This window comes from Perna viridis, chromosome 7 (assembly GCF_037379345.1).
Source record: "Perna viridis isolate PV_CMFRI_1.1 ecotype Kerala chromosome 7, ASM3737934v1, whole genome shotgun sequence".
NCBI lineage: Eukaryota > Metazoa > Mollusca > Bivalvia > Mytilida > Mytilidae > Perna > Perna viridis.
In genome coordinates this window covers 38,517,886-38,543,875 of record NC_142451.1, presented here as the reverse complement: position 1 = coordinate 38,543,875, position 25,990 = coordinate 38,517,886, and the positions used below count along the sequence as shown (strand labels likewise).

The 25,990-nt window shown below is 32.9% G+C and overlaps 1 protein-coding gene across 1 annotated transcript in view; it reads right to left on the bottom strand.

The window, feature by feature from the left end:
* Window positions 1–893: 893 nt before the first annotated feature.
* The window catches only part of LOC148612611 (uncharacterized), a 33,554-nt gene continuing 8,457 nt past the window's right edge, over window positions 894–25,990 (bottom strand). The window contains exons 12-45 of the mRNA XM_088594223.1: window positions 25,611–25,709; window positions 24,815–24,917; window positions 23,679–23,818; window positions 23,267–23,365; window positions 22,642–22,803; window positions 22,260–22,367; window positions 21,875–21,919; window positions 21,344–21,397; window positions 20,791–20,889; window positions 20,416–20,523; window positions 19,616–19,669; window positions 18,282–18,380; window positions 18,002–18,100; window positions 16,212–16,265; window positions 15,732–15,785; window positions 15,065–15,280; window positions 14,243–14,350; window positions 13,104–13,265; window positions 12,106–12,213; window positions 10,762–10,977; window positions 10,375–10,482; window positions 8,955–9,008; window positions 8,616–8,669; window positions 7,913–7,966; window positions 6,894–6,947; window positions 6,324–6,377; window positions 5,949–6,020; window positions 5,073–5,108; window positions 4,298–4,438; window positions 3,753–3,888; window positions 3,076–3,185; window positions 2,595–2,660; window positions 1,982–2,194; window positions 894–1,647 (exon numbers count right to left, since the gene is read on the bottom strand). Of these exons, the coding sequence (XP_088450349.1) occupies window positions 1,498–1,647; window positions 1,982–2,194; window positions 2,595–2,660; window positions 3,076–3,185; window positions 3,753–3,888; window positions 4,298–4,438; window positions 5,073–5,108; window positions 5,949–6,020; window positions 6,324–6,377; window positions 6,894–6,947; window positions 7,913–7,966; window positions 8,616–8,669; window positions 8,955–9,008; window positions 10,375–10,482; window positions 10,762–10,977; window positions 12,106–12,213; window positions 13,104–13,265; window positions 14,243–14,350; window positions 15,065–15,280; window positions 15,732–15,785; window positions 16,212–16,265; window positions 18,002–18,100; window positions 18,282–18,380; window positions 19,616–19,669; window positions 20,416–20,523; window positions 20,791–20,889; window positions 21,344–21,397; window positions 21,875–21,919; window positions 22,260–22,367; window positions 22,642–22,803; window positions 23,267–23,365; window positions 23,679–23,818; window positions 24,815–24,917; window positions 25,611–25,709 (3,489 nt within the window). The 3' untranslated portion in view covers window positions 894–1,497. The remainder of the gene's footprint in view (window positions 1,648–1,981; window positions 2,195–2,594; window positions 2,661–3,075; window positions 3,186–3,752; window positions 3,889–4,297; window positions 4,439–5,072; window positions 5,109–5,948; window positions 6,021–6,323; window positions 6,378–6,893; window positions 6,948–7,912; window positions 7,967–8,615; window positions 8,670–8,954; window positions 9,009–10,374; window positions 10,483–10,761; window positions 10,978–12,105; window positions 12,214–13,103; window positions 13,266–14,242; window positions 14,351–15,064; window positions 15,281–15,731; window positions 15,786–16,211; window positions 16,266–18,001; window positions 18,101–18,281; window positions 18,381–19,615; window positions 19,670–20,415; window positions 20,524–20,790; window positions 20,890–21,343; window positions 21,398–21,874; window positions 21,920–22,259; window positions 22,368–22,641; window positions 22,804–23,266; window positions 23,366–23,678; window positions 23,819–24,814; window positions 24,918–25,610; window positions 25,710–25,990) is intronic.

Sequence of the window (25,990 nt, the reverse complement as noted above, 5' to 3'; positions counted from 1 at the left end):
TCAATTTTTGCTTTTCTTATTTCTTGGTTTGACACCTTTGGTTTAAATTCATTTAGATCTATACACTTGTCTGGAAACCAGGTGTCTACAATGATGATGAAGCCACGAAAGCATCATACCACAATACCACTGCAAATATATATTTTTCATGTCTCATCTTATCTTGAGAATGCCTTGTTGGAATGGCTTAAGTTTTTCATACAGGGTTGTTAGTCAATATACTTTTTTCATGTTTTAGTTCACAATTTATGGCAGTTAACTAGTTTGTTTAAAGGTTGGAATGGGTGTACCATGCAGTCTAAATTGTTTATTTGATTATGAATGTTTTAGGCTTGGGAAATTCTGTAGTTTTTGCTTACATGGGCTACAATTCAAGTTTTATAAATTTATAGGCAAAACTCCCTTCAGTCCTTTTTTTATTTTATAATTTCTTGATTTTTTTTCAAGTTTTTTTTTAGGTCAGACTTTGAAAATCTTTTTTTCTTCAGTGAATTGTTAAATTCTATGGATTGTGTTAATGAACAATTTCTGGCAGGTTTTTCTCCTGAGATTTTTCTATTCAATTTCTACCAGTAAAATCTTTTTTCCAAATAATGATTAGAATATACAGGAAAATATGTTTCACAACTGAACATTTTTTTGTCAGTTTCTGTATGCTGCCAAGTCAATTCTGTGTCCATTCTTTTCATCTTTGTCATTAAACTTTCAAAATTTAGATAATGCCATAAGCATGTTAACCCTTGATTTCTCCTTCAATGAAAGTTAAAAATATTGTATTCATGGTTCAACAAAATTGCTACACAGTCATATGTCTCTACCCCTTTTTAAATTTGGAATTGCCCCATAACTACCATAAAAATCGCAGCTTGAGCGGAACAGTATAAAGACCAGTCTTGAACATTTTTTGTTTTATTAGTGAAAGCTGAGCATATCAGTAAACTGACCAGACACAATTTGGTAGCAGCTTACAATACACTTACACAAGAAAGTGTTTACCAACACATAAAACCTATAAAATTATTAAAGTCTTGAAACCATGGCAGTGTCTGGCATATATTATCACAGATAAATAATGTAACAAAAATTTGTTGCCATTAGCAACAGTGGTATCATGGCTGACCACAAGATATTACTAAAGTACTAATGGCAATAAATTTTGATCTTGAATAGAAAAAAATTAAAAAATAACATTCTGGCAACTTTCATTCGATAGAAAAATTCTATCTTCCACTCTCATAATACATTCTCCCTGATGTGTAAAATTATAAAAGGAATGGTCCCTCTCACAAGGACAAACACCAAATAACAAATCATAATACAAAATAGGTATTGCACACATACAAATCATTGTTACTCGATAAAATGGCATTTTCCGTCACAAATGTGTAAAAAATTACTCCTAATCATTTACAGCATCTTTACATTGTATTAAAGAATGATAAAAAAAAAATGGAAAAATATAATAATGAAAATTTGATAAAATGTTAATTTGATGATTTAGTTGAAGAAGCAGACTTCTCCAAGTTCTATCTTAAAGTCCTGGTCGGCACCGCCTATATCATAAACTCCTATATCCATAATTGGCAGAGCTTTGGTTCTCTTGGTGTTAACTTCAAGGACTGTCTTTTCCCAGGAACCATTCTTGTTCTGTAAAAAAAATAAAATGTCAACAATTAAGTAGCAGTCTTTGTAAGAATAATGCAGTCTGTAATACCGGTAGGTGATACACCTAAAAAAGGCTACACATTTTTATTTTTGTTAATAAATTGTTTTGTAGGTCTATATAATGAAATGTATTATCATTCGTTCAAATCTGTTAGCTCTTAGGAGAGCAATATGAGCAAAGATCTATTTACACTTGCATTTCTATGATGTTTTTTATCACTCTAATATACATATACATCTAAAAAAAAGCAGTAAGACTACAGCACTCTCAATAGTCAACTCCACTGACAAAATTTAATGCTTGTTTTGAACCTACCTTGCAGTTATCTTTCTTGATCTTATATCTGATGCTCCTCTTTCCTTTGCTGGAAAGTAGGCTGTTATCAAATCCAGCGAGCTGGATAGATTTGTCATCATCAATAGCAACAGAGTTCTTACATTTGTATACAATCTCCTGATTAGCCTTCTGATGGAGGTACTGTAAGAATTTGATCTGTGGTTTGACAAACAGAGATGGATCGTAGTCAAACTGAAATAGAAAAAAAGACATTGAACTCTGATACGACTTGTGAATATACTGTGAGTGCTTTCCATTGTGCGAGTCTTTGCAGATGAACCACAGATTCAAGTTTATTTATTGGTCCTTTTCAGAGTAGCTCATTACATATGATGTACCAGAGGAATTGGAAATAGAATAAGTGAAAGTGGGTTTGTAGCAGTAAATAAAAAACAAACTGTTCACACTGAAGGTAAAACAACAATACCTTATTGATTGTAGTAAATGACTTACTACATGAATTATTTTCTGTATATTTCTATTTAAGGGAGATACTGCCTTTACTGTTATTTTTTAATGTGCAGGGAATATTTTTTTTTTTAAATTATATAACAAAAACTGGTCTAATTTCATATTAAATTGTTAACTTTACCTTGCTTCCAAGGACCTCAGAGATCCAGGTATGGTCATTCTTCTGGGCAATATTCATATTCTCAATCTGAAAAAAAAACAATAATATTGGTACCGATATATTAGACATTATTTAATGAAGAACAATATGGAAGGAAAAACATGACAAAAATTAATTAAAAAAAAAAAGAATATGTAATGGTAAAATCCAGATCTGAAATGGCAGAAATGTACAAAAATTCAGAAGAAAGTCATTCCTGGTGTAAAGTATTTTATTTTTTAATTAAAAAATTGAACATTTATCTTGTATACCTCAAGTTGGGAAATAACAAGATAACTCCATATCTCTCAAACTATACCTTTACCATTATTTTACAGTTTAATGTAAGGAGATTCTTATCTTATTGAATGGGAACAAAAAGATATCTGACATGTTTAAGATTTTATGAAGCAAAGCTCTAAGAAGTGTTCTGCCTTACAATGGAACTAGTATAAGAACTTACGGTTTTAACTTCTGGTTGTACACAGGTGAAAACCCTCTTCTTTCTAAAGTCACAACGGACCTTGATGACATCGTAGATTGGACCAAGATTGGGGTTGATCCAGTAATAACCTGTAACAGACAAGAAAAATATATTAAAAATGTTCATTTATATACTGTAAATTTGTTTTCATTTTGTGACTTAGATCTCCATTTCAGCTAGTCCTGAAATGCATGAAATATCTGTCATAAGGCATTAAACCCAAATCAATCAATCCATGTAAAAAATATCTGCCATAGGATGGCTTTGCTATGTTCATCATTTAATCATAGTTCACTCGCATTGATTGTGGTTAAACATCCTATGATGTTTTACCCAGAAATGCACAACTTAGATAACCAATGACCACATCTGGATACAATCCTTATATGAGATTTATACTAAAAAACTGAAAAAAATAATAAACTAGGCTCATTGATATCAATTCAGATACTGTATGAGCTAAATATCAATACAACTAAAAGTTAACTTGTTCAGGGTACAATAGCTCTCAAGACACAAATGTGTGGGATACTTCATAATTTTTATAGACAAAGGAAAATGCCATCAAATCAGTTTTAAAATAAGTGAGTCTCACAAAACTTGACAGGCCAGCTACAACAACATGATTCTAAGACAAAATATTAGGATTCACTGACCATCCTTGATGTCTGGGTTGTGGGCTCTGAGATCTTCACAGGTGCGGCCTGGTGAGTCTTGTTCTCCAGTTGGGTTCTTGATCTTTTCAATCTGAAGTGTAACCTCCTCGAGGGCCTTGAACACATCAGTGTCAATCTAGAAGAAAAAACAAATTAGAGGTAAAATAAGGATTCATCTAATCAGTAGACTACAAATATTCACTATCTGTCAATAAGGGAATGTGTCAGAAATTCATAAATATTAGACCATCTTCCATATACTAAATTAAGGCACTAACTGAATATCATGCACAGAATTCAAATGTAATTTATATTTTACAATCTAAAGTCCACAACTAAACATGATCATAAAGAATAAAAGAAAATTTATGCCATGATAACATAACAATGCAATGTAAACAGAAATGTTCTTTGATTTTCAATCGTGCAGATGAATCAAACATTGATACTTGAAAATAAGTCCATCAGTTCATGCTTAATTTAAATTAATTTTATTTGGTGCTGTGACCTGGATTCAAAAGGTCATATTTAAGGACTAATCTTACCTCTTCAGCTGGAACAGGTTCATCTCCTTGCCAACCCTTGTTACCACTGGATCCCCGGAACCATGATGTCATAGCTCCTCCATAAACAGATCTACCTGGGGCACCAGGTGGACCAGGATTACCAGCTTCTCCCATGGATCCCTAGAAATGATGGAAAAGCTAATGATAAAGCAGATTTACTATGATTGAAAAACAAAGCAAATATGTCTCGAATGTTTACTATGATTGAGATTGTAGAAGTACTGCAACTCTATTTATAGAGTTATAAGTCGAAGGTCATAATTAATAGGGTCGGTATGTTAAGTTCTAGTTTCATTTCTTTACCTGAATTTCTGTTGTAGAATATATTGAAATCCATAGACTGATATGAATTTCATTGTTTACTTCCTGGATCTCGAAATGCTGTATTTCAATGAAAAATTCTTTTTTTTTTATTGTTTTTCCTATTAAACATTTTATTGTGTAGAAATATAAATTTGTTACTTTTTATCTGTATTTTTATACAGAAATATGTTTTGCTTTCAATACTGAACTCAACCCTCAGTAAATGATAAATTTCCACACATTTGAATGGTAGAAAATGATCCATTCTTGTGAAATCATGGTCACATGACCAGACTTACATACCCTATAGATGGTGAAATATATCTGTTTTTATTTTCATCAGCAGCACAAAAAGATATTGCAGATGGCAAGAAAACTTCATTCTACAAACAATGTCTGGTATTACATTGGAATTACTGATGTAAGAAAATATTAAATTGTTAACACTTACCCTTCTTCCATCTTCTCCTTGAGGTCCCCTTGGTCCCTGTTAATATAAAGGCAACAATTCAAAACAAATTCAAGTACATTTACCCTTAAAATGTAAATTTTGCCTGCTCTTTGAGTACTCTTGAAATGTTATAGTGGGAATTCCAATTTTTGCTATTTCTTTCCAAAATGTATTGGTGGAAATTCAAAGTATTGCCATTTCTCTTGGAAATTCCAATTCAAGCAATCATAACGCTGTTGTGTTTTTAAATGGTTAAACATCAAAATAATTTCCTACTTCACTGTACTGAAAGTGTCAAAATTATTTTTCATTCTTGTTTTTCATTTCGAAGTTAATTTTTTATAGACATATTTTTTCAGACATGATTTTATTTAGCCAACAAACAAAAAAAAAAACAACAAAAAAATGAAAATTTAAAGAGACATAATGGTATAATCTGGATTTGAACAAGCGGAACTCCATTTTGAATTTGAAGAAATTCATGCCTGGTTTTTACACTGCCAATAAGAACAATAATTGACAGGTAGCAACTGAGTAACTAAGAATAGAAAAGTTGTATAGTAAGAGGTTAAGAGTAGTTGTGGAAGGATAAGGGGGTAAAAATCTGATTGTACCTTTTCCTATGTACCATATCATGTAATCTTTGTGGGGTGCTAATCTGTCTTAAAACGCCAAAATAAGTTCTGCCAGATATGGACTATAGGCTTAATTTAATTAGTTCACCAAGTTATCATCCGACAAAATTAGAATGCCAAATTTTTTTGTATACTTTTTTGCTTAAAAATTGCTTAATTTTACATCTGCTGAAAAAAATCAGGAAAACGCTATATAGTTTATTTCCTAAAAATAACAACAAGAATAAAAGCAAGAACTTACAGGTGGTCCTGGGGGTCCAGATGGGCCAACCATACCATCAGACCCTGGATCTCCACGTCTTCCATCAGGTCCCTGAAAAAAAAAAGATTCTTAAAAGTTAACCTATGGAATAGAAGACACTCTATTACTATCAACACAAAGAAACTTCAGGCTCTATCATATCAACATATTATGTAAAAGTCTTATGAATGTAGCTGATTACAATAATGGTACTCTCTAAAAAGATTTTAAGTTAATTTGGAAATATTTAAATTTCATTATTCAAAGAGATTTTGACCACAGTACAATATGGCTAAAAAGATGAGCTTGTTTACAGGAACAAAATAAACACAAACCCACTCTGAACTCTTTTTTTTTTATTTCTGAGATACTGACCCTTTGTCCTGGAGGTCCTTGGGGTCCAGTCGGTCCAAGATCTCCAACAGGTCCCTACAAAAACAAACTTCATCCTTACAAGTATACTAAAACAATGATTTAATAGTTCCTAACATTTACCAATGATAAACATGATAAAAGTTTTATAAGTATGAATCTAATCATCCACAAGTGAATTTTACTGATGGAATGACAAAATGAAACGAACAATCAGTAACATTTTACATTCTGTTGCAATTTCCTCAATTTTATTTAAAATATATTACCAGTACTTGACATTTTTGCTTAAATTATGTCCAGTATAAATGTAGTAGTGTGTTACATGCAAAAAATTCAAATAAGGTAACTGGTTATATTTTAACTTGTGTTTTAGTCTATGATTCAATGTGAAATTATACCACCAGGATTCATACCACAAAGATCAGAGGGGGATTAATTTTAGGATGTCCAAAAAAAAATTGGGGGCCAACAACAACTATTTTTTTCTGGTTGGCATACAATAAATGGAGTGACTAGTGTGGATTTATGTAATAAAAACAAAAAAGGAAAATATACAATGAAAAAACTTACCTCAGGTCCTGATAATCCTGGCATACCCATGAGACCTGGGTCTCCCTTGTCACCCTGTAAACCAGTAATAAAATTATTCCATGAAAGTTATGTAAAATACACATGCATTTACAAAATAAGATTCTTTACCCTTCCTGGACACCTGGTCTTGATTACTGATTACTTTTACACATTTATGTTGCCAACCACAAAGTGTCAATGACTAATTGTTTTAACTCTGTTTATTATTATTATTATTTTCCTGTCGTCTTCCGTCTTCCTTTCAATGAACTTAACCAGACAAATTCTAAGAAACTGCAAGGCTAACTCTTACAAAACTTTGAACACATATTCGGTATAATCTTAATTTTTCAAAACTCTGAAAAAAGTGACCATTTCAAAAGGCTACCAAAGTAGGAAAAAAAGACAAAATATAGGACATTGCAATATCTCCTAGGTACCTAGGAACTTGAAATTCAGTACAGTGGTACAGTTTGATAGGCCAACAAAATTATGCAAAAAAAGGAAAAGATATATTGCTATTGCCATGGCAACCAATGTTTCCACCAAAATTTCAAAATGCTACGATTTGGACAAAAAATTGGTATTTAGGGTAAAACTGACATGCTGAGAAAAAATTTTAACATTTCAAGAAGATTCAAAATTTCAAAATGCTCTGAATTTGATGAAATTTTGTTTCTAGGGTGAAAATTACATGCTGAATTTTAATTTTGGGATTTCATGTAAAAGTCTCTGTTGCCATGGTGACCAATTTTTACCATCAAAACTTCAAAATTATTCCATTTGAGTATAATTTGATTTTAAGGGTGAAAATAATATGCCGCATCTAAATTTTTAGGTTTCAAGGCAATAAACATACAGGAGGTGATTTGCTCCAGGTACTTTAATTAAATTTATTTTAGTTGCAGATTTATATAATTCATCCGTTAGTAGATGTATTGGGTGAATTCTATATTCAGATTAATGTTTAAATAAATTCCATTTAGAATTGAACAATTGATGTTATCAACAAAACTTACGTTTTCACCAAGAGATCCTTTCTCTCCGCTTGGTCCCTGTGGTCCTTGAGGTCCCTGTAAGGTTAACAGAAAATATCAGTACATATATATCTTGATTATTTTAACACATAGTTTTTTTCTCAGCTTTTTGTATATAATTCCCACAAAAATGTACATGTCCACATTTAGGAGAGGTCCGAGCTAACTAATAGGTCTGTTTACACTTACTGAAGACGTTTTTGAAAGTATTAACTTTTGTATTTAGGTTTTATGCTGATACATTTGTTGTGTTTCACCATATCCATTTTTTCCTATGTTTAAGTAGCAAAAATACTTCAGGAAATAAAAAAAATACATCTTTCAGCAATTCTAAAAAAAATGTATTCATTTGCATTTATGAAATATAGATCATGTAACAAATATGATAACTTAGTAACTAATAAAAAACAAATTGACCCAAAGTAAAGACAAAGACAAATAGATTACAATCTTGGCCCAGACATCACAAAACATGAACAAATACTAAAACAGAGAAAATTCTTAACTATTTGCAATGTCATCAGTGCCAAAGACTATGATTGGAGTTACCATGAAATTTAAGAATATTTTTAGTCTTAAGTATTTTAAAAGTTTTGTGGCGCCCTGGCCTGAACATAGGATGTTAAACTGCCATTTTTCAACGATAACAAAGAATAATGTTTGTTTGGCCTTAGTAGTTACTTACTGGTGGTCCTCTAGCACCCTGTTGTCCAGCAGCTCCATTAGGTCCTGGTTCTCCCTGTTAAAAATTAAAAAAAAAATAACTGATAAATTAGCACAACTATTTATGGTGTCCACACTACATACCAAGTTTTAAAAAAATCTGTTCTGTAGTTTGAGAGGAGTTACAATGAGAAAAAGAGGATTGAAGAATAGACAGACAGACAGGTAAAAAAAAACAATATACTCTCAGCAATTGTGTTCTTAAGAATAATTTTTCACTATCAAAAGAAATGATTTCTGAGTATTCCATTATAGAATATCAATTAAATCATGAAAATAGAAAGAGGTACATTGTACTTACCCTTTCTCCTCTTTCTCCAGCAGGCCCTGCTGGGCCAGGAGGTCCAGGTGGTCCCTGTAACAGAAATATAATATAGAATGGTGTTATAAATATAGCATTCAATTGTATCAGAATGATTTGTTTTATTTTGCACGGTTTATATCTAATTCAAGATTGAAGTTCCTTGTCCTTTCGTTCTGAGTTTCAATGACAAATGACAACCAGGTAACCAAAACCTTAAAGATCCCTTCAAAGACAAGATAGGTCTAGGAGCTTGGACCCTTTTTAATTTGAACCACTGGTTTCGTGTTAAGTTCTTGGAATACTTTGCCTTGGTCTATTAATAATATGCACTTTCCATTTGTACTTAACAGCTTGGGACCTCTTTTATTGACATCTGGCATTAAAAAAGCTACTCTCATACAAGTTAACATAAATGTAAAAAAACTCAAGTAAATGCTGTTAAAAAAATTACTCAGTAAGAAGTAGAACAGCCAGGAACCTGACAGGGGAGACACCGTTTAACTCATCATAACAAAAGCAATGTACCAAATATCTAAGCAATCTCTCCAATAGAAAATGATGGACAAGATTATTGTAATAGGTGAGGGTATAATATATTGTAATAGGTGGGGGTATAATATATTGTAATAGGTGAGGGTATAATATATTGTAATAGGTGGGGGTATAATATATTGTAATAGGTGAGGGTATAATATATTGTAATAGGTGAGGGTATAATATATTGTAATAGGTGGGGGTATAATATATTGTAATAGGTGGGGGTATAATATATTGTAATAGGTGAGGGTATAATATATTGTAATAGGTGAGGGTATAATATATTGTAATAGGTGAGGGTATAATATATTGTAATAGGTGAGGGTATAATATATTGTAATAGGTGGGGGTATAATATATTGTAATAGGTGAGGGTATAATATATTGTAATAGGTGGGGGTATAATATATTGTAATAGGTGGGGGTATAATATATTGTAATAGGTGAGGGTATAATATATTGTAATAGGTGGGGGTATAATATATTGTAATAGGTGAGGGTATAATATATTGTAATAGGTGGGGGTCTAATATATTGTAATAGGTGGGGGTATAATATATTGTAATAGGTGAGGGTATAATATATTGTAATAGGTGGGGGTATAATATATTGTAATAGGTGAGGGTATAATATATTGTAATAGGTGGGGGTATAATATATTGTAATAGGTGAGGGTATAATATATTGTAATAGGTGGGGGTATAATATATTGTAATAGGTGAGGGTATAATATATAAAAATAATAATTTCGTTTCTATTTCTTTACCCTTAACAATGTAATAGGTGGGGGTATAATATGCTTTTCAAGACAGAAGGTTAAGTTTTGATGGCACTTATAAATGGAATTTCTCTTTACCCTTAACATATGAGTATAACTTACACTGAATCCCATGAGTCCCATAGCACCAGGCATTCCTATGTCTCCATCTGGTCCCTTCTCTCCCTGGGCTCCTTGTAATCCTGGGGCTCCATCAGGCCCTGGTGGGCCCTGTCAGAGGAAATAGTTGGTATAATAACAGATTGATTTTAACACAGTTTACATCATATTTACTTGTAATTTTATTACCTTCATTTTAAGATTGTAACTTCAGTACCACTTTCAAGATTACACATATTTTTACAGAAGAACATTTTTATCACTAAAGTTTCTCGTAGATTTGACCAGTTAATGCCTGGTTTAGTGAACTTATACAGTATATGTTTCTGACTAGAAAGCTAAACTTCCCATTATTTCAGGTTTTTTTTATCTAAGACATTATAAACATACTGGATGTCCAACTTCTCCAGAAGGTCCTGCTAATCCAGGTGGTCCTGGGGGTCCAGCATTTCCTGGGGCTCCATTCAGTCCTGCACGTCCAGGGTCTCCTGGTTGACCAGGTCGACCTGGTGGTCCAGCATTACCTCTTTCTCCACGGATTCCAGAATCACCGGGCACACCCATTTCTCCAGGGGGTCCAGCAGGTCCAACTTGTCCAACACCTCCCTAAAATCAAATATACGGAAATACAAACTGAAGAAAGCACCATAAAGACATTCTGGTTTATAATTTTCATTTTTCAGCTCACGGAAGACTTTAAAAATACATTTCTGGTTAAAATGAAAATGATGTAAAAATTGAAATTATTGTTTTTCATACTTACGGGTAAACATTTTTTTCTAGGCACAGAGGTGAGGGACTTACAAAGACAGTTTTTGATTAAGGCATGGATTCTTAGAATAATCAATTATGAAAATTTTTGTGAGGTCTATTTTCCCCTATATTCCAGTCATGAACAAATTATGAAAATATTCCTTTACTAAAGAAATAAAATAAAAAAAAGTACCACAGAAAAGACAATCACAAAAATAAAACCTCTCAAAAAGGTTTGATCATTAAAATTCCAAAATTTAAAACCACAAAAATAACCAGTTTTACAAAAAGCAGTTGAGCATTTTTGCCAAGAAAGGCATTGTAAATGAGGGAAGTCATAATAATTTTTCGTCAATTTTACAATTCATTTCACATACAATAATTAATGGTGTAAATGGTGGTTCTAACTTTCACTGGTGCCAATTAACTGTGGTGCAAACAGTTATCTCCCCATTTTTGTGATTAATCAATATATGTAACGATTTGGTCGTATAAACATTTTTGTAGGTGTGATTTTCACAGATTTTGTCAATTTAACATATTTGTGGGTATAAATTTTCACACTTTTAATCATCACTCAGTTTAATATAATTTTTAAAATATCAATAGAATAATTTTTTGTGTTTATTTGTTCATGGCAAAAATAACGAAAATGTGCACCAGGAAAATTAAGATTTACAGTATGCAATTAGAAAACAAGTACTATCTTTAAAAAAGATAGCCGATGTATATCCATGCTTTGTTAATACCCAAATCAGATTAAGACTTTATTTAGTGAACTGTGTGATCATTGTGCTATGTATCATATTTCAATTATATTATTGGTTCAACAAATAAACTATTTCCAATTATTAATATACAAATGGAGCCTTAAATTTCACAATTGCTATCACATTTGTCCAATGAAATGCAAGATTGTAAGTTATAAATGGCATGTGATGTCAAAATGAACTAAATACCCACTGCATCCGAACAACTTACAGATTCACCATCTTCTCCTCTAGCTCCCTTAAGTCCAGGTTCTCCAGGTAAACCAGGGGCTCCTGATTCTCCAGGGCGTCCAACATGTCCTGTCTCTCCTCTGGAACCCTGTTGCAGAAAGAAAATGTAAAATATCTAGTCCATGCGTAATAAAATGTAAGAGATCTTTTCCCTATTTATGTACCATTCTGTGTAAGAATCAGGCATTGGGTGGCACAACATTTATTATTTTTATGCCCTAAATATATTTGATAAATCTAGAAAACAAATGAAAGGGTTTTTAAATTTATCCTGAATCATCTATGACTCAGATCTTTTTTGACATCTTAAGGAAAAAAATGGGAGAAAATTTTCCAACCATTTTTTTATAGTGTATTTTAACAAAATTTGGCTTATCAATATCTTAAAAATGCAAAACTTTACAGACACTTTGATGGATATTCCTTGAAGTTATGAGGTATAAATACTTGGATAATGCAAAAAAATCTCTTTTTTTTCCTTCATGTGTCACACCTTACACACATTTTGCCTGATTCTCAGACAGAGTAGTACTTAAATCATGTTCTTTCTTTTCAGAATAGGATTTTGACTGCAATAAGAAAGGTGGCAAAACTAGAAGTAATATAGCATTTATACAGTTAAAAAAGGAATATAGAATGGTTAACATTCAGTTTATGAAGTTGAAACAAAATCACATTTTTATCTAGCTCAAATAATTTTAACTGTTAAATACTATTTTCTTGGATATCAAGCCATTTTTCACGTTAACCAATTTGGGTAGGAGAATTTTTTTTTTTTTTTAAGAGATGATGATGCTTTACTTTATTAACAGCCAGGAAAAATAAGGAAAGAGCTGCAATTTTATTTTTAATTTAATGATTTGGCAATAAAAATGGGTTAGAGGCAAACTCAAAAGAGATGAGGAAGAGGCTGAGAACCAATTAATTAATATCAGATAGCCTAAAGTAATGTTTTTTAAATCAGACAACACATCTGACCTTAATTCCATCTTCTCCAGGTGGTCCTGGTGGTCCATCATCACCATGGGGACCAGCATTTCCAACTGGTCCAACACCTCCTGGTGTTCCAGGCTGACCTGGGAGTCCCTGGGATCCACGGTCTCCTCGTACACCTTTCCTTCCATTCATACCATCTCTACCCTAAAATCTCACCAATCATAATGAAGTTTAGTTCAATTCTTACCTTGTTTAAATGTTTGGATGTGATACACACATGTATACAGTACCTATATAACTTAACAGTTGCAGTAAAAAACAAATTTAAAAAAAAGCCTGTTTCTCAGTTAAGTATTGTAAAAGTATTATTTTTTGCGGTGTACTAATTTTTGTTATTTTCGTGGTGGACAGAAAAGCATGAAAAATAGTAACCAAGAAATCGATTTTTAATACCATGTAACGCTTATTATTTTTTGATACCGCGAAAAATTAATACCTGCGAATACGTTCACTTGACAGAATCTGCGAAAATAAGCAACCGCAAAAATTAATTCGTTTACAGTATAACTACTATAACTCAAAATAAACAACAATCAATCTCTGAATGTATTCCTGATTATTTAAAATTAGGTATAAATAATAAGCAAAATACTTCCAAACTTTTCTTTTAAAATGATGACCTTCCTGAATGTTTTATATCTCCAGAATTAAATGTGTATAAAATAATTATGCAAAATATTCAAGAATCAAATACAAAAGCATAACAAAAGTTTCATCCATTATATAGTGATAACAGTCTTGACTTTAAAATTTGTTTTAAACAGTTGTTTTGAATTACCAAGGTAAAAAATGCATTTATGGAGGTAGGCCTAGGGTAAGGGACACAACTCTTACAAATCATTGGAATGTTTGTATTCAACATTTGACATCAATCTTATGTAAGTATCAAAGTAACTTGGATTGATTCTATTCTGTTCCAAAGGAAAGCTTGATAAGCTTTGGTGACATTGAATATGATAAAAACATATCACTGATCTCAAGAGTTACGTCCCTTACCCTTGATCTACTTCCTTACATTGATTAAAATGAATTTTTCAGTTTAAGTCAATCATCACAACAGCTTCCATATTAAATGGAACATACTTCAAGCCTTCTTGGCAGACAAGTAACTTTGTACTTACAGTGGGTCCTGGTGCACCTTGTGCTCCTGCAATACCAGCTGCTCCTTGTTCACCTTTCTGTCCTGTTTGACCTCTTTGACCTTTGGGTCCGGGTGCACCAGCCATACCCTACAACATTAAGGTAAGTCAATACTAACTTGATCAGGTGATATTTAGATATCTAAGGACTGGTATATTGTTTTTATTCTACCAGTAATATGACATGCTTCAAAGGTCTTACGACCAAATCTGTGGTAAAACAGTGATAAACATATGACCCAAATTATGGATATGTGATGGGTCTGATCTCTGATGTCATAGATAAGTTTTACCCAATTTTATTGATGTAAAAACTGGCTGTCATTTCATGCAACACATAGGCTGTGCCACATTCAAATCAAATGATTTTGCAGAATCTCCAATTCATCATAGTTTAACTGAGGGCTGGATATTTATGTTGCCTTATTTTACTCTAATCTGTAATAAAACATTTATGTTACTTGAGTATACAAGAGCAACTCTTTCACTGTACCTGTGTATAATGTTCTGAATCGGATCTTTATTGTGCTAGCTCACAGAAGCAACAGCCCACTCGGACACATTATTCTGACTCAGAGAAAACCAGTCGTCACTTTAATACCGTGTGCTTGGTGAAGAAGCGGTGACTTCCATTTTTAAAGTCTTTGGTCTGACTTGCCCGGGGATTTTTAAATCAAGGCAAGCCAAAGACCACCAAGGCGATTATGTTGTAGTGAATTTTATTCTCTGTACCATTAAATTTTTGGTTGAGTAAAAAAAGATATATTATACTTTTAATCAATTTATACCCAATAAATCACTTACAGGCTGTCCTGGTTCTCCTTGGATTCCAGCAGTACCTTGAGGTCCACGGTCTCCAGGGGTACCACGAGCTCCACGTTCTCCTGGGAGACCTAAATCTCCAACAGAACCCTTTTCATTGGGTTCTCCTGGTGGTCCAGGTTCTCCTGGGGGACCTTGTGGTCCAGATGGTCCTTTACGGCCTTCACGCCCATCTTCTCCTGGTAAACCAGCTTCTCCCTTAAGGAGAAAGTAAATCAAATTCAAATCCTATTTTGACCACTGTTGGTCAAATAAAATATTTATTCTTAGTTATTTCCTCTTTACAATTCTTCTTTTTTATTTGACCTTATCATCTTCTTAATAATTTTCTAATGTTTTTAGCAATTGATCTTTTACTAAAATATATGCAGTTATTACCTAAATGCATGCAGTTTTTGGAAAACAACTATGAGCAGATCTTCATGCCTGTTTATCAAGTAAACTTCAAATCAACAGAATTTCACTGATTTTACTGATTTTGTTAAGCATTCTGCTTATGTTTAATAAAATAATCAAAAATCAGTCTTAATATTCTTGAAAAAGGCAGAAACAAAATGTTGGTCATTTTCAGATTTTCACATTTCACACCTAGAGAAATCACTTTTCACCAAAATCTCAAACATAACAAATGTGAGAAAATTTAACTTACCATTTCTCCCTTGGCTCCTCTTTCTCCACGGGGTCCTCTCATTCCTTGACGGCCCTAAAACAAGGAGGAAATACTTAATACCAAATCTTCTATGGTACTTTTTGAAACTACTCTAAAGCAATCCAATTTTGGACTCGGTTTTGGCATATTTTTGGTTTAACAACATTAAAAATACATTTAAATTGATTTAAAAGGGCTTAAAAAAGTGTCTGGTTTAGACAGGTTTTCGGATAATTCAAGTTTGGTTTTGACAGACTTTTGTAATACAAAAAATTTAATTTCAATCAATAGTAGATTAGAAATAATGAAAGCTGAGTTACAAGTACCGGTAAAAAAGATACAATCAGGTCACAGAAACTTATTCAAATTCATGTTATATAGTTTGAAGTCTAAGCAGTAGTTACAAAATAATTATTTTGTTGTACATTAAAGTCTATCTATGATTCAACAGAAATGCCATTATAGATATGTTGTACTTACAGCTGGTCCTTCAGGTCCTGGTTCTCCAAGTCCTCCTGGCTCACCAGGGGCTCCCTACAAAAAAAAACAGAACTAGTACATAAATTGTGCTCAAAACTGGGCAACTAAAACATAAATTGTGCTAATATCTGGTCATCTAGCACAAAAATGTGCTAAAATTTGGAATAATAACAAGCATCACATTCACACATTTCATTAATAAAAGTTATGTGTCCTTTACAAAAGCCTGAATGTTGTTTAAAGCATGACACAAAATAAAAACTGATTTATGACAATAAAAAGGGCTTCCATTGAGAGTACATGGACTGATCTAACATTTCAGGTTAGGAAGGACCTAAATAAAGTGAAAAACAAAACAAGGTAAGAAAATTTTAAGGTGGAAGAATTTGAAACCAATCAAGTTTTCATGCTATAAATATGTTTTCCTCTACTTAACAGGGGGAGGGATTTGGTGGGCATATGCCAATGAATCTGTACCTGGAGTGTACATATCAACATGCACTATTCAATTAAAGGTTATAACATATAAAATGCATCACTGTAAGAAATGCACCACTTGGGTAACAACAAATAACTGAACACAGACTTCATAATGGAAAAACACCAATCACAATTACTTTATACAGTGGATTCCGCTTAATTGCATAGCCTATTTGCCAGTAAAAATTATGCAAATAACTGGGCTATTCTTATAACCGAAATTACGATTTTACCGGAAGTGTGAGTTCAGGTAAGACGACGATACTGTGGATCAACCAGGGATATCACTGTTCAACATTTCTGATCTGGTATTTAATTGTTATAGACCTTCTCATTGTATTGTTCTTTTATCAATAAATAATAATATATATTGTGTTTGTCTTGTTTATTGACCTTCTTTACATTGTGTGTATTTATAAGTAAAACCACTTGTTTCTCATCTATAAATAGTCAAGTAATTTCCTGACCTTTCTATGAAAGAAAATCCCATGTTTCAGCCAGGATTCAGTGTAATATTCATCAATGTTTGCAGTTTGTGGGCTACTGAAATGGTCTGTGTGTTTTTATTCCTCTGTTCATCACCATTGTACACTAATAGTTGTGTATTATACATGTCATTGACCTCGATATATTCCTATGAAGTGTGGATAGTATGGGGCACCTTAGGGTAGTTGAATTTCATTAGACATTGTTCTGAATGAATGATGACTTTTAATTTTCGGTTTATATTTATGCCTAGTAACCCAAGCTCACTAAAAACTGTTCAGGTCATTAAAGAAAATTAAATTTACATTGATAATCATTTGTAGTCAGAAGAATTTAAATAGGGACAAAAAATACCCCAAGCCGAACCCCAAGCTGCATCATAAGGTGATGTTTGGCATGTCGTCAAAAGTCAATGTTCACCTAGGTGCTTGTTTATTTTAATGTAATTAGAAATCATTTAAATTGTCTTTTATGTCCATTATGTTTTTAATCCATTATTAACACCTCCTGATTGATGATAATATAGTTTTTACAACAGTAAATATGATTGACATATTTATGACCCGAAGGCTTAAAATAGAATTTGGGAAAACCTGTCTTTACCTAGATGAGGCAAAATTATCTATGCAATAAACCGAAATGCACATGCAAGGCCTATGCAAATAAGCGAGTTTCTCCCTAATAGAATAATAGGAAATGGTTTTGTGCAGGAGAAAATTATGCTAATAACCGAAATATGCAATAAAGCGATATATGATTAAGTGGAGTCGACTGTACCATATATAGTATTACTTAACAGGATGATAAGAGAAAATAATACCCACCCTTTCACCATCCCTGCCAGCGCCTCCCTCAGGTCCTTGAACTCCTGATAATCCTGGTGCTCCTGGCTCTCCGGTCACACCTGGTATACCACGCTCTCCCTGCAACAAAATGCATATTGATTGAAAAAAAACCCAAATGAATTAGTTATGCACTTCTATCAAAAAGCCATAGAATAAGAATATTTTTAAAATTTGATCTAAAATCATTCTATTAACTTCAGCACAGTTATTGGAAATTATTTCAAGAACAATTTCTGTCTACTTTGTCCTATATACTGACCCTAGATCCTGGTCTTCCAGCCTTGCCTGCTTTCCCAGGGGGTCCTGGTTCTCCTGGTTTGCCTGGTTCTCCCTGTCCTCCTGGTGGACCTGGGGCACCCTGTAAAAATTAAAAACCAAATGTTAGTAGATTTACTCAAAAATACAATTCAAATACTTCTTAATAAAAAAAAATGTCAGACTGCCTACTCAATTACCCTATGTTTTAAAAGTACAGATTTGATTTTGTAAGATTCAATATACTGTAATAGTATTCATTTTTTGTGCTGTACTAATTTTTGCTATTTTTTCAGCGAATATAACAGCATGAAGAAAAGTACCTGAGAAATTGATTTTTAGGACTATATAAGGCTTATTATTTTTTGAATCCATGAAAATTGACACCCGCAAATATATTCACTTGACAGAATCAGCGAAAATTAGCAACCACAAAAATTAATAGGTTTACAGTAAATAAATGGCATGTTAAAAAATTCACCAATAAACATGAATTGTAATGAGGAAAATCATCCCATCATTATTTGATGGAGTAGCCATTACAATGAAACCTTTGAACTGTTAAGTACTTCTCCGTCTAAGAATCAGGCAAAATGTGTATAAGGTGTGGCACATGAGGGAAAAAAAAACACAGAGATTTTATTTTTTAAACAAAGTATTTATACACAGTAACCTCAAGAAATAACCATCAAAGTGTTTGTAAAATTTGCCTTTTTAGGATACTGACAGGTCAAATTTAGTTGAAATGTACTATGGAAAAATGGTGGTAAAATTTTCCCACACTTTTTCCTTATATAAGCAGTCAAAAAATATCTACATCACAGATGCTTCAGGATAAATTTAAATAGCTTTTCAGTTGTTTTCTAGATATAGTGACAAAAAAGACGAAATTGAGAGATATGATGTACCACCCATTGCCTGATTCTTACACTGAATGGTAAATTTGTTCTGTTTAGACAGGTGTATAGTTTACCAGGTTTCAAAACAGATGTCATGAAAGGACTACTGAAAGTACCTGGATTAGAAAGGCTTTTGGTTTATTCAGGGTTTGGTTTGGGATAGATTTCACTATTCTTGTTTTCTACTATAAAATCAAAATAATGAGGTGAAACACTACAGAAGTCATAGTTAAAATAAAGTCAAAGATAAAAAAAATATCAGATATGGTAAGTAAGGTAAAAAAGTAAAAAAAGTATTGAAACTAAAAAAAGACATAAAAAAATCATTGGTGTACAACCAAAAACATCTTACAATAATTGATGACAAAAGTTTCCATTCAAAATTCCTTCGGTCAAAAACAGAGATAACCTTAGTTTTAAATGATCAAGCTGCACTTACAACAAATCCTGGGGCTCCCCCATTACCTTCAGGTCCACGACCTCCAGGCTCTCCCTGCAAAATAATCAAATACATTGTATCTTAATAAATCATCAATGAAAAAAATCAATTGACATGCTAAATACTGTATGCTTTTACCTGCAAAATTGTATGCCACCCCCCTTCAATACAAAGTTTGAAGGGTATAACCTCCACAAAGTTCAGTGGATCATGAATTTCTGGTATTATGCAGAACTAATATGATGTTCTAATTTCCTAGAAAGTTTCATGAAATTTGATGCAGTAGTTTCAAAGGAGTTGCATTTACAAAAGTGTGATGAACAGATGGACAGAAAACAATGTCTCCCCATCAAAGTGGAATAATTAAGATTAAATATCTACCACAATAAGATTAATTGTTGTTGTTTGTAGACAAAAATTTAATAAAAACAAAAAAGGTCACCACGAAAGGTCAAAAACATTGAATATGTTTCACATATATTCAACTTTCAAATCCCTATAGATCAGAGATGATTTTACAAGGTCTACAAACAAAATGGAAATTAGCAAAATCTGAAGTAAATATACAGTTAAAAAAAGAATCGTAATGGTAAAATTCAGATTTGAAATCCATTAAAAAACGAAAGAAAATTATCCCTGACAGATGTACATGCACGTCTTTAGATAAGACAGATGCTTGGTTACTAGTAAAAAAAAAAACAGTTAAAAGAATGCTGTTAAAAGTGTCCTTGTATTCCATCTTATAAACTTAACATTCACCATCTAGTGCCAAATATATCTAGGATAAGTCCTATACTTACAACTGCTCCACGGGGTCCAGTGTTGCCTCTTTCTCCTGATGGTCCAATGTCTCCTTGTGGTCCTCTTGGTCCCTGGGCTCCTGGGTTTCCATCTTTGCCTGGTGGTCCCTAAAATACCCAGTCAAAATGAAATAGCATATATTTGATTGTAAAACAAGTATCTAAATGCACTCTTCTATTGTATATGTAATATGAGGCAGGTGTAACCTATTAGAGGATAAAGTTTTGACCTAGAGAGGCCATCATGTCAGAGACTGTGTGTTAACAGTAAACATCAAGTACAAAGGTTGGGATAGAGTATTATCAGTACTGGTACCTCCATATATTGAATTTTTGTTTCTGTCTTAATTTTTAAAAAAATATTTTGATATTTACCCTGGTTCCCGGGTTGCCCTGTACTCCCTGAATACCAGCAGGTCCTGGGACGCCAGGGGCTCCCATTTCTCCTGGTCTTCCATCATTTCCTGTTACACCCTGTAAAAATATATATCATTAAGAAACATGTAAAAATGGAACAGAAACTCTTGCAGAAGTAATTTTTTTCAACATACAAAAAATTAATGGACTGATTATTTTAAAGCCCTGGACTTGACTTTTTATGAGCAACTCGGCGGGTGTTTCTAGAAAAGCAGAGGACACTTACCCTACCGGTGCAACTGGTCCATGCTCCCAGTTTTTAGTGGAGTCTGAGTTGCTCATTTGCTTTTGTTACTTTGTATGTATGATTTTAGTTACTTTATGTTCTTTGTTGTGTATGTCTGTTTTTCATATCTGGTCTTTGTCCCTGGATTACATTCTTTTGATTACCGCTATAACCTTGGTTCCCTTGATTACGCTTTCAGCAGTCCTTTAATAAAACACAATTTAATGTTTGCCCACATATTAGTTAAAACAATGCAGAAAGTAAATATGATGACAATGTACTTACTGGAGGTCCTGGTCTTCCAGCCATACCATCAATACCTGGTCCCCCATTTCCACCCTAACATAAAGAAATGTTGGTTTATCAATATGATTTTAAGCTTTTCATATCAGGCAAGGAGCTATGTGTACTCAAGTAACAACTTTGCTATTATTGGTGTCTCGAACAACCAGAATATACAACACTTCCTGTGCAAGTTAAATTTAATGCCAACAAAAAATCAGAAGCAGATATATACCAATAGATAAAAAAATATAATAAAAACAATAAAATTTAGACTTGTAAAAGAGAAATCTTTTTTAAAGCCAAAGATAAAACATGTCTGAATTAAATTGGTTGAAAACAATAAAGTAGTCCTATACTGCCCATCCTTCAAACCACGAGCATAATGATACGATATCTTGTTCATGAATGTCTACTACAACATATTTTTTTAAGACATGAAACAGAGATTTGAGAAAAAAATTATTTTCATAGAAAGTGGTGTATTTTACTTCATTTATCATTAAAACTTATTTAACAAATACAAGCATTTACCCTTGGTCCACGAGCTCCTGGTGGTCCCATTCTACCTGGCACACCCTAAAATACAACAAAACAAGAAATCTGTAAGCTTAGGCTGAAGGCTTAGAAGTGATACCCCTGCTTTCGATCACATTGTAAGGAAATAAACAAAGTCCTCAGTAAACAGGAAGTTGTCAAATTTTTCAAAAATTGATCCCACTATATGGCATACCTACAGGAAGAATGTGTTAAAATTTCAAGCTGATGCAATAAGTAGTTGCTGAGAAAAGTGCAACAAAAATTTTCAAAAATATCAAGTCAAAAATAAACAATGAAGATGAAAATTATAAAAATTCCCCAGTTTACAGAATTTGAATAATTCATTCCTATCCTTCTATTTACAATTCAAAATACTTGCATTTGGTCCTGGTTCTCCTCGTCTTCCTCTAGGTCCAATACCTCCTTCCTCTCCTGCGGCACCTGGATCTCCGATGGGTCCTGGATATCCTCTCATGCCAGTAGAACCCTAAAAAGACACAATAATATAATGTAAAACATTTTCAAAAAGGTTCTGTCAATTTTTGACAATTCAATGTAAAGACAGAGTTATTATACACACAATAAAACATTAGCAACATTAAATACAAATGAATACATGTCAAAAACAGTATTTCTATATAAAGTACAATTTGAGAACAAACAGACAGACAGACTCTATAATCATATGTACCTCACAATTCATATCAGGGGCAAAATAAATTGTAATTTAAGTCTTCACATATTCAATTAAGGATCCCTACCCTTTCTCCCTGTGGTCCAGTAGGTCCTGGTTCTCCCATAGTTCCTCTCTGTCCACGTTTGCCTTCATTTCCAGGTGCTCCAGGAGGTCCACGGTCTCCTCCAGATCCCCTTATACCTTTAGGTCCTCGCTCTCCCTTGAAACCAGGAGATCCCGGTTGTCCCTTATAACAATAGAAATAATATTAATTTCTTTTATTTGTTGTTGATGGAATTCTTAAGAATGAAATTTAATCATGATCTATATTTGAAATCTGTTTTGTCTGGCAAGTAGGAGTATGAAGTTCCATATCCTATGAAGATGAATTTGAATTAAATGTAAACAAAATATGGTACAATGGCAAACCTTATCCGAATTAGTATTGTCTCATAAATTAGTACATTACAGTGCATAGAATGACGATGTTCAGGTGATAAATTGGTCTTCCGTTGATTAAATAACGATGAACTACCTTAGTTTGTCGACTTGACAGTTGAGAAGAAGATTCAAACTTCTATCAAACCATCAAATAGATATTGAAAAAAAGGTTTATCTCCTCAATAATTCATCAGGTGATTGATATCTAACTGAGGAAAGACAAACTATATCCCCTGAACATCACCATTGTCAGTGCTATAAATGCTTACAGGTGCTCCCTTAGCTCCAGCATTTCCTGGACTTCCATTCAATCCTGAGGGTCCTCTTGGTCCTTGGAATCCTGGGGATCCAGCTGGTCCTGGGTCTCCCTGAAAATAAAGAAGGGTAATGATATAATTGTTGACCATGTGAAAAAGATTTCTTATTTTTGCAAGTTTTGATTCAAAATTATTTAATATTGTAGATATATACACTCAAAGCAAGAACTGTATAAATTCACAAACACTATAATATAAAATTTTGTGACTGAAAAGTATTTTTATTACATATAAAAGCTATTCTGAATGATCATAAAAATGAAACCTAGGACGTCAACATTTATGTAGTTGTTTTCAAAGTGATTTTTACCTTAACAATATGCTCTTTATCAGAGTGATATCAATGTGTCAAACAGCTACTTACTGAAGCTCCCTTCTCCCCATTGGATCCTGGGAGACCATCAGATCCTGCCATTCCTTCGGCTCCCGGGGGTCCAGATATTCCTGGGTCTCCTCTGGATCCTTGAAGACCCTGCGAACCTTTTGGACCACTTGCACCAGCTTCTCCCTATAAATGGTATTATGTCTTTAGGTATCAATCTTAATAAAACTCAGGCAGGAGGTAAAACATGCATGTCAAAAACTGAATTATTTTACTGTGAAAGTACTATTGTTCGTGGGGTACCAATTTTCATGGTTTTTGTGGGTAGGTCAAACCACAAAAGTTGGTTCTTATCAAAAGAGAGATTTCCATTGATGTGTATATGAAAACCACTAATTCAAGAATCCATGAACTTGTTTCTTCCCTTATCCACGAAAATTAGTATCTACTACTTAAAGTACTTTCACAGTATTTCTAGTTCAAAAACAGTAACAGACCACATAACTAGCCTTAGTTTGTCATTTGTTTGTTGAACTTTCGAGACAAAAATTAAATAAGTTGGGTATGAAATTGTCACTTTACAAGAGTTATTGTTCTTGATTTGGTTGATTTTTAGTGGGAGAAGAATGTATGGTTTTCTCAAAAATATAAAAAGCCTGTCATTATGTGAAAATAAAGCATATGTAGACTGGGAAAGCATTATTTGTTTGGTGGGTTTTTCTACACCATGAATCTACCATAAGCACTGCCTGATTTTTTATGGAATGGTACTTACTTATACACAATATGATTTTGACTTACATAAACATTCAAATTAACATAAAAATGACCTTGGCATTGAAGAAATACATAAAAAAAATTCAAATTTTTTGCTAAAAATGCCAAAAATAAAAGACACAAATAACATTTAAAAATCTTTCATTGAACAAAAAGCAGCAATCAATATTCAAAATGAAGGATTTGTCACAGTGGACTCATTTTTCATGATTTTTGCACTGGACAATATTGTACCCAGGAAGGTCATTTTTTATTCACACAAAAAAATCATCTTTTCCAAAACTGTGACAATTAATATCCAGGTATATATTTATATTCATTGACAAAATCTGTGAAAATTAGTTACCTCAAAGTAAAATACAAAGTTTCTTTTTTTTAATTTATTTAGCATGAATTATCACTTGCCTTTTGTCCTGGCAATCCAGGACTACCTGGGGGTCCAGTTCTTCCAACAGGTCCAGGCTCTCCTGCTGCTCCAGCAAGACCATCAACTCCAGGCAGACCCTACAATAAACATGGTTTTAAATGATTATCAGAAAATGCTTACACAGGAAAAAATATTTCACATGATTTTCAGCTGAATTTCACATGATTTTCACCTGAGCAAATAAAATTTATGACAGTTCATGTGAAACAAGCCTTCAAGTGAATTTCATATGAATTTCTTACACAAAGTTGATGTTTGATGACTATCATGTGAAAATGACATTAATTTCACATAAAATATATATTAAGGTCAATTCATATGAATTTCATGTGAATAATATTTGCCTGAGTAAAACTATGATGTCTTTGGTTTATACTTTGCTGAAATATCACAATTAAAGAACTGATATAAGAGCAAAAACTGTGAAAGTACTTTCATTCACGGATATCAATTTTTCGTTGTTTACAGGGGTAATATAAATTCACAGATTCTTGAATTTGTGGTATGGACAACTTTATAAAACAAATAAATGGAAAAGTTCCTTTTCATTGTAAATCAAATTTTGTGGTTTGTCAAACCAATGAAAACCAAGAAAATTGGTATCCCACGAACAATAGTACTTCCACAGTACCAACCAACTGCACATTATAACAAGGGAACAAAATGATAAAACTGGAACTGATCTAGCCAGACTAGCCTATACATTAATGAGTTGCATATTTCTGTTTAGAATACTTCAAAGGTACTTTAGAATGGAAGATAATACTTACAGCTGGTCCAGCGCTTCCATCAGATCCTCTGTCTCCCTGACTTCCTCTGGGTCCTTCAGGTCCATTAGGTCCAGGAGCTCCAGGAGCACCAGAACTTCCCTAATGCATAAAATCACATACATAAATAAAAATGCTTATCAATTAATATATTTGTAGTTTTTACATTATATATAATGGGAGCTAAATTCTGATTTCATTTAATCATAAATGAAAAAGTATTACAGTAAGATATTGCAGTTATATACTCCCTGACCTTTGCATACTCCTATTTTATGTTAATCTTGTAACTTCCTTAAGCAATTTTCTTTCTTGGAATGGTGAATTTCTTGTTGCTGAGAATTTTTAACCTACCTGTAAGTATATCAACTCATCTCCAATCA